This window comes from Phaethon lepturus, unplaced genomic scaffold, assembly GCF_000687285.1.
Source record: "Phaethon lepturus isolate BGI_N335 unplaced genomic scaffold, ASM68728v1 scaffold43338, whole genome shotgun sequence".
Lineage (NCBI taxonomy): Eukaryota > Metazoa > Chordata > Aves > Phaethontiformes > Phaethontidae > Phaethon > Phaethon lepturus.
Genome location: NW_010556276.1, coordinates 18,732 through 27,398, shown reverse-complemented (window position 1 = coordinate 27,398; position 8,667 = coordinate 18,732). Strand labels below are relative to the sequence as shown.

The following is an 8,667-nucleotide window of genomic DNA, read 5'->3' as shown; positions in this document are numbered from 1 at the left end:
GAGGAGGGTAATGGACACCAGGTAACTTGTCTTCCTTGGAGGCCCTGAAGAGTTAAGTGTCGTGGTGGGGTTACTGAGGGGGCCAGGCTGTTTCCCATCTCCTGTGTTCTGTGAAGATGGAGCAACCCCACTGTTATGCAGAGTGCTGGGGGACAATAGAGCAGAAAAGTACCTATTAAAAGCAGAAAATATCACTTGATGGGCAGTGTGCCCAAGTCTCTGGAACAGAGACTCCCACTTGCTTTCAGAATCATACAGCCACTATGGTTTGTGCCTCTGTATTACTGAGGACTACAGTTTTAGCCTCTTGAGACAGGCGTTCCCATCTACATGCTAAATGAAAGGTGATAGTTCTCAGCAGAGCTAAAGGTTATCCTAGAGCCCAGTAGGTAGCCCCAGGAGCCACCATGTACTCATCTGGAGGAGAAGGGGGAGTTTCGTAACTCTTTTTGTAACTGCTGTATGCCAGTGCCAGGTTTACTTTAAACAAAAGTGCCTGTTCCAGCCCAGAGCAGGAGAGAGACAAGTTAAGGGAGCCTTTGTCTCTTCCGTTAGGCACACTTGGGAACACAACAGAGATCTGGTCCATCTTTTCATATTTGTGGACCCTACAGTTAAAGCTGGGAACAGGGGGTTGCAGTATAGTCTCCCATTTCAAAAGGAGTAGAACTTGCATTGCTGTCTGTCAGAAGACATTAACAGTCTTACAGTGGAGGAAGTTTATTCTACAGAGAACACTTAAGTTGCCTCTCCTTCAAAGAGATTGTAAGCTTCTCCTCATACAGCCTTAAAGGATGACTTTCCTTATTTACATTGGCCACTTGTTAAACTCCTAGTTCAACACTCTTCTTGGTCTCTCCTGCTGCTGTCATCCACACTCTCTCTGCCTGTTGCTGGCGTTCCAGCAGTGAGCAAGCTGTCCCAGGCATAGAGAGGGAAGGTGGCTGCCTGGTAGGCTAACACAGCTCTAAAATCCACAGGTTTGACCGCATGGGAGCAGGTGGTCCACTCTTCATTGATGTGACATGGCACCCTGCAGGGGACCCAGGATCTGACAAGGAAACCTCTTCCATGATTATTGCCAACACTGCAGTCAACTACTGTGGCCTGGAGACCATCTTGCACATGACATGCTGCAATCAGACCAAGGATGACATCACAGGGCATCTGCAGAAGGCCAAGCGGCTCGGGTTGAAGAATATCATGGCATTACGTGGAGGTGAATCCTTTTGTCCTATGGTGCACAGGGCTTCTATTGCATTCAATTCCAGGGTAAAAATAGAGAAATAAGATTTAGAGGCTCCTTCCGCTGCGGGAATTACATGTTGAGACTGCATTTCACATGATCCTTTTGTTAGCAGTCCCTCTAGCTCAAGGGTAGACAAAAGCAGTCCATGGGTAAAACTGCAAACTTGGATGTTTCATCTTGTCTCCCTTTTGATAGCAGGAGGTTTTTACAGCGCTAGCAGATATGAGTCCAGCAAACAGTTAGAGCTGTGGATTTGTTCCCTTTTCAGATCCTGTCGGTGAGGAGTGGGAGGAAGAAGTAGATGGTTTCAACTATGCTGTTGACCTGGTTAAGCACATTCGCAATGAATTTGATGATTACTTTGACATCTGTGTGGCAGGTAAATAACTTTCATTGCAGACTGTGGGGTAGGGTCTGAGATAGGGAAATCAGCTCAGCAGTCTCTCTCTGGACCTGGGCTGTGACAGCACAATCAGATTGGCTACTTTCTAATTTCTAGTGTGTTGTCCTAATTGCTGGGATTTCACTTTTTTCTTTTTTTCACCTTCCCCCCAAAGGCTACCCGAAAGGTCATCCTGAAGCAGAGAGCTATGAGGCAGACCTGAGACACCTGAAGGAGAAAGTCTTTGCTGGGGCAGACTTCATTATTACGCAGCTTTTTCTTTCTCAAGTTCATGAAGGACTGTCAAGCCATTGGCATTACCTGCCCCATTATTCCTGGCATCTTCCCCATACAGGTGAAATCTAGTAATTCTGGTTTGGTGAGGAAATAAGGATCCAGGATGTTAGGTGTTTGTGGGTCAGGGCCTAAGAGAGGTCTGTAAATATCTTCCACAAAATTTCTGGGAAGTGAGGGTGCTAAACAGATGATAAATCTATAGGTGGTTTGCCAAATTAAACTCTTAGGCATGTAATAACAAGCTTAAATGGTTTTTGTGCCCATATGGTAAAAAGAACTATAAATGACAGTGGTTTACCAGTCCTAAAGTGTTAGTTATTGCTGTCAGCATGCTGGGCTCAGGCAACGAGGAAAAAAAATGGGAAGAAATCACCTGAAGCAATACGATCAGGACTGTGTTACCATCCTAGGGATGGGGCCTAGGAGTAGAATCCAGGAGCCCAAATTCTAAATCTCATGCCACAAAATTGATATCAAGTACCTGTGTTACTGGAATGTCAAAAAACGGCCTTGGAAAAATGAAAATCCCCTGCATCCCCATCCAGGGTTACCACTCCCTGCGCCAGCTGGTGAAGCTCTCAAAGCTGGAAGTGCCTCAAGAAATCAAGGATGTGATTGAACCCATCAAAGACAACGATGCAGCTATCCGGAACTATGGGGTGGAGCTGGCAGTGTCCATGTGCCGGGAGCTGTTGGACAGTGGCATGGTGCATGGGCTCCATTTTTACACCCTCAATCGGGAAGTGGCTACTACTGAAGTCCTTAAGCGCCTGGGCATATGGAAGGAAGACCCCAGGTAAGGAGAATATGCTAGCTTGTGTTAGTTCCTCTTCATATACATCCATCCCATCTGCGGAAGACTCAAGCAATGGAAGGGTTGGCATCTACCCCTCTTACCCGGCTAGGTGCTAAGTTCCTGCTGTGGATTTCTAGGGTTCTGTGCAGCTGATAAAGGGAATGTGGACTTCTCAGAGTCCACAGGCTTCAGCATAGATAGAGGAAGCAAAGGAAAATGGGTATCTTTTTTTTCTTCTTGTTAGAAATAGCTTCACACAGTGCTTTTCCCTTTCTTCATCCAATTTCAGGTGTCAGTCCTGTACTTAACCATTTAATAGACACCTACTGAGCATCCTGTGGGGGAACTGAGTGGGAAAAGATTTTCCACAAAAGAAAAGAGTTCTCTGTCCTACTTCTTGACAAATAGAACTCTTCTCAGCCCCTGTTACTTGTGCTCCCCAGAGGCAAAGTTTTCCAGGGGACTGGCTTCCAACCTGTAGTGGAAAGTCATCAGAGGAACTGTGTTAACATCTGCTCCTCCCACGCAGGCGGCCTCTGCCCTGGGCAGTCAGCGCTCACCCCAAGAGAAGAGTTGAAGATGTTCGGCCAATCTTCTGGGCCTCTAGGCCAAAGAGTTACATCTATCGAACTCAAGAATGGGACGATTTCCCCAATGGACGGTGGTAAGCTGTCAGCCTGCAATAGCAGTGAGGTAGAGGTGTGGTATGAAAGCCACAGTTGGTCTGTCATTAGTGGGTGTCCTGGGCACACTTGGTGCTTCTTAACAAAGTGGTCCCCAGTTGCTTGGATTTAAATGAGATGAGGAGAATGGCACTAAGGTATTGAGGCTCTTTGTCTCTAGGTGGATTTTGTTGGATACATCTCTTCCTGGGTGGCTGTCTTCCTGCATCACCACCTCAGTGGCCTGTTAATCCTGTGTCTGCTCCCCTTACAGGGGTAACTCCTCCTCTCCAGCCTTTGGGGAACTGAAGGACTATTACCTCTTCTACCTGAAGAGTAAGTCTCCCCGGGAGGAGCTCCTGAAGATGTGGGGAGAAGAGCTGACTGGTGAGGAAAGCGTCTTTGAGGTGTTCACATGTTATATCACTGGAGAACCCAACAAGAACGGGCACAAGGTGAGCCATGGCCCAGGAAGGGATGGTCAGTGTGGTACAGACAATAGCGTGTATTTCCTCTTGCTTCTGGTACCACATTGTTCTTCTAAACAAGAATTGGCACTTCCCTATCCAAAAGGACTTGCTGAGGTAGTGGCTGAAGGGAATCCGGCAGCCAGAGCTAGGGCTCAACATAAAAGGAAAGCTGCTACAGTATCACAGAATCATAGAATGGTTTGGGTTGGAAGGGACCTTAGAGATCATCTGGTTCCAACCCCTGTGCCATAGGCAGGGACATCTTCCACCAGGTTGCTCAAAGCTCTATTTAACCCAACCTTGATGTATGACAGGACCAGTACCAATAGACTTCAGCAGTTGTTCTTAAGAGTTGAGGATATCCTGCCCCTTGAAGAAGTGTGAGAATTCTGTCCTGAAGCAGGTGTGTTTGAGACCATTAGGGCACTTCAGAGTTCCTTCAACATCCAGATGGTAACCAAAGGGTTGTTAGATCCATTGTGAGCCATTCTTTCTCCTCACGGTAGGTTACATGCATGCCTTGGAATGATGACCCTCTTGCTACTGAAACCAACCTTCTGAAGGAGCAGCTGGAGAAGGTTAACAGACGAGGAATACTGACCATCAACTCCCAGCCAAACATCAATGGCAAACCATCCACAGACCCCATCGTAGGCTGGGGCCCCAGTGGGGGTTATGTCTTCCAGAAGGTACTGCATGACTCGGGGCTAGGCAGCAAAGAGTTATGACCCAGTTTGGTCTCTGTTAGGTAGGGAGGTCCTAGGCTTTCACCCAGATAATCCTTCTGCCCACTCCTTATCTTAATGCCTTCTTGCTGAGATGAGGCAAAGCTCCTTTGGTGTCTTAAGACACAGACTATGTCATCTCTATGGCTACTTCATAGCTGTTTTCCCCCACCTCAAAACACCTATCGAACATTCTATAGAATTTCTTGGGTTTATTCTCTGTGAGTGATTATTGGTAACTTCTTTCTAGAGCAGGGCTGTGAAGTTTTAGATACAAACACATACCTGCCCACTGCATCTGATCCGGTTCAGTGATGCAGGAAGCACCCAGGTTTTTCCTAAAATGGTAATCAGTGAGGTAGTATCTCTACCACCCACACTCTCATGGTAATAACTAGGCATTTACAAATTCCCCTGCCTTTCTCTAAGGGACAGTTCTCCACCAGTTGCCCCCACCCCACAGCACTACTGCTGTGCTGTTCAGACAGCTGCCAGGTTCCTCCTCTGGCCTGCAAGCAGTCTTATCTGCCATGCTTGCCTCCTCCTGTCATGCATTTTCAGGCCCTAGAGCCTCGCCACTAATGGCTGTGATAGGCATCTCCCATCAAGGTAAATGCCAAGCAAGTGGCTCATACTAGGAAACAAAGCAGCCTTGTTCAAAAGGGATCCAAACCGCTAAAGCCATGAGACCGGCAGATGGCAAATGCAGTTATGTTTTCAAAGGAAAAAATTCCCCTGAGGTGAGGGGAAATCCATCATCTCACACAATAGCCAGGAAATGGGGGGAGGGGAAGGAGTTGTTGGGAGCAGCCAAGCACAGAGCAGCAGTACAGACCAAGTACAGAATTAGGCTGTATAAGCACACAGGGAGAATTGTGAACAAAAGATGAGAACAAGGAATGGTAGGGTGCTTGGGAGAGCCCAGCTGAGACCCCTGACTTCTGCCCCCACCAGACTGGGCTGCCTTGGCAGGACGCTGCTGTTCACAGGGTACCAGGTACAACAGAGGTCAAGCTCGGGCTTCTTCCAGGAGCTCTACTCTGTCTGTATACAGACCGCTTCCCAGGCACAGCAGTTGTGGTTATGCTCTCTAGAACTTATTCCAGCCTGCCTGCTTACACAGGTGCAAAGCAGGAAGGCTGAAGCTTTCCTGAGCTGGCTGCTCCTGCGCTGTTACCTCTGCTCTCCCTAACTATTTTTTTTTTATTCCACCTCACCCCAGCTCTCTTGCTAATTTGCTCTGCCCCACTCAAGACTCCTCTGTAGTACATGTTTCTGGGAATGGACGTACAAGTCTTAGGCTGCCTGGATCCAAGCAGCCCAGACTCTACAACTGTTCTCTTGGTTGCCTGTATTTGTCCCAGCCCTGCCATGAGTTAAGGCTCTTACTCTCTTTTCCCTTTCCCATCGCTCCCTGTAGGCATACCTAGAGTTCTTCACCTCCAGTGAGATCGTCACGGCACTGCTCAAAGTGCTGAAGAAGTATGAGTTGCGAGTGAACTACCACATTGTCAATGTCAAGGTAGGCTGTTGCTTACAGGACATATTCCTTTCACCACCTTGGGAGAGAGGCAAATATTAAAGATTCAGATATCACTGTGAACTAAGTGGGATGTGAAGACTGATGAAAGGAAGGGAAAGTGAAGCAAGTCAGCTGTAATGGGCAGCAGCTGTCTGATCTCTTTACAAGGAAGAGAGTAAATGCACTTGTTCCAACTCGCTCAATCCTTCCACCAGTAGTTGCTGCAGAAAGTTTTTCCTTCCTTTGACAGGGCCAGAATATCACCAATGCTCCAGATCTGCAACCCAATGCTGTCACCTGGGGCATCTTCCCAGGCAGAGAGATCATCCAGCCCACTGTAGTGGATCCTGTAAGCTTCCTCTCCTGGAAGGTGAGTCCTCCCTCCTGCTGTATACATTGCTGTGATGCCCTGGAAATTCAGCATCTGCTTTGTTTTTAGTCTGTGATGCTTCTTGCGATTGAGTAGTGTTGTGATATTAGCTTGCAGAGGTCCAGATATTGCTCCTCCTGCTTCCTTAGTATAAGGAGAATTTTGCTCCAGCAAGAGCTCTTCACAGACACCAAATGCCCAGTAACAGGAGGCTTGCAGCTACTGCCATCAGTGTACTGGGCCCCAGAGCTCTGGGCGCTCCCTCCCCTCTTACACGCACAGGGGCAGTATTGAGCCATTTTACTGCAAACGTGTCTCAGCTCTGGGCACTTCCCACTGACTGAAAAGCATAAGGCTCCTTGCGCAGCTCTTGCTGTTTCTTCTCTGCTTGAGAAGAAACAAGCCACAGGTTAGCCAGGCATGTGTGACACTCGTTGTCCTAAATGAAGTAATACGAAAATGCAGCTCTCTAACAAGTGCCTTATACCACTGCCAGTATTTTCTTTTTCCTTGGCAGGATGAGGCCTTTGCACTGTGGATTGAGCAATGGGCCAAGCTCTATGAAGAGGAGTCACCCTCTCGCATGATTATCCAGTACATCCATGACAACTACTACTTGGTCAACCTGGTGGACAATGACTTCCCACTTGAAAACTGCCTCTGGCAGGTTGTGGATGATACTTTTGAGCTGTTGAACTCTCCGCCTCAGCAGTGAAAATTCCTCTTCTAATCCCCTACTTCCTCCTTCCGTCCACTGACTAGGGAGAGAGAAAAAGCATCTCCTGTGCTGATGGTGGATAACACTCCTAAACCCAGTGACCAGGCTAGCTCTCTGATCTACCCACACTACATGCTTTTCTATTCCTTGACCCCTTCTCACTGAACAATAGCCAGAACTACCTGAACCTCTGAGCTGAGGCTCTAGACTGAGCCTGGAGGCCAGCTCTGCAAGACGAAGAGGTGCTAATCATGGCCGTGCTGATTACTGTAACAGGAGAACTCTTGTGCAACAATCTGATAAAATTCAGTGGGATTCTGGTAACTTTCTCATGCCAGAAATGCTGCCTTGGGGGCGGAAACACTCCTGGCAGCAGTGCCTATGCAAGGAGACTATTTCAGCAGTTACCAACCCTGAAAAGAAGTTCAAGTTGCTTTTACATTGCACTCCTAAGACTTACTTCTTTATAACTGATCGCATTAAGCTATTTTGCACTCACTCCAGAAGAAGGTTCAAGTTTTCTCCCTAACTTTTCCCCTTTTATTGTATTTCCTGTTTTCTTTTTAATAGGAATATATGAATTTCACTTCTGGATAAAGTATGAATCATACTACTTCTTAGATAAAATACAATAAAATACAGAAATACAAATGTCTCTTGTACTAGACCCTATGCTTATAAGTAGAGAACTTTGTTGTTTTCCCTGGCACAAGGGAAAACTTTTAAGAAATTTTTTATGGGGCAGTTCTGCCTTCAATTTCAACACATGCCCTAAGTAAAGTATGGAGACAGCTCCATGGTACAGCAGAGAAAGCCTAAATCCTAGAATTTACCAAAAGCAACCAGCTACAACCCTTGGCTCAGTTCTGCAAGGTTACAAGAGTTGTGGTCCTTTCCCCATGCCTACCAGCTACAACCCTTGGCTCAGTTCTGCAAGGTTACGAGAGTTGTGGTGGTCCTTTCCCCATGCCTGTAAGGAAAGATAGCCTGTCTTTCCTGACCTAATGACTCTTACCAGCCTTCAGCTCCACAGCATTGAAATAAGGGGTTGGGGGAGCTACGGAGGCTGCTTTGTGTATTTAACAATCCTGCAAAGCTACCCTGGGCTAGGAAAACAAGACCCTTGGGCCAGGTCCCAGTGGGATTTCAAGATTCCCCACCATGCTGTGAGCATCTCTTTCAAACAAGTAAGGAAGAAAAGGCTTTTCCAGATTTTTCAGACCCTCTCATTACAGCTGTCTGAGACTGGGTTCATATATCCAGGATAATTACAGGGCATCAATCACAGAAGAAAGTAATGGGAAGGTTGGGGGTCAGACACGCCTGCCTTGCCTCAGCAAAGCTTTTGGTGCTCAGCTGTTCCCAGCAGGTTTCTTCATCCCTAGCCCATTCAGCACAGAAAGGAACCAGCAGGAAGCAGTCAAGAGGTTGGCCACCCACTGAAAGGCTTAATGAAGAGCTGATGGACCTAGACAG

At 47.2% G+C, this 8,667-nt stretch overlaps 1 protein-coding gene across 1 annotated transcript; it reads left to right on the top strand.

The window, feature by feature from the left end:
- Nucleotides 1-984: 984 nt before the first annotated feature.
- Nucleotides 985-7,294, top strand: MTHFR (methylenetetrahydrofolate reductase (NAD(P)H)). Its single transcript, XM_010292427.1, is given in 11 exon segments — nt 985-1,219; nt 1,518-1,628; nt 1,807-1,909; nt 1,911-1,986; nt 2,474-2,724; nt 3,254-3,388; nt 3,661-3,841; nt 4,363-4,545; nt 6,002-6,103; nt 6,354-6,473; nt 6,991-7,294. Coding segments are annotated over 11 exon segments (1,689 nt in total). The 5' UTR covers nt 985-990; the 3' UTR covers nt 7,189-7,294.
- Nucleotides 7,295-8,667: the final 1,373 nt, after the last annotated feature.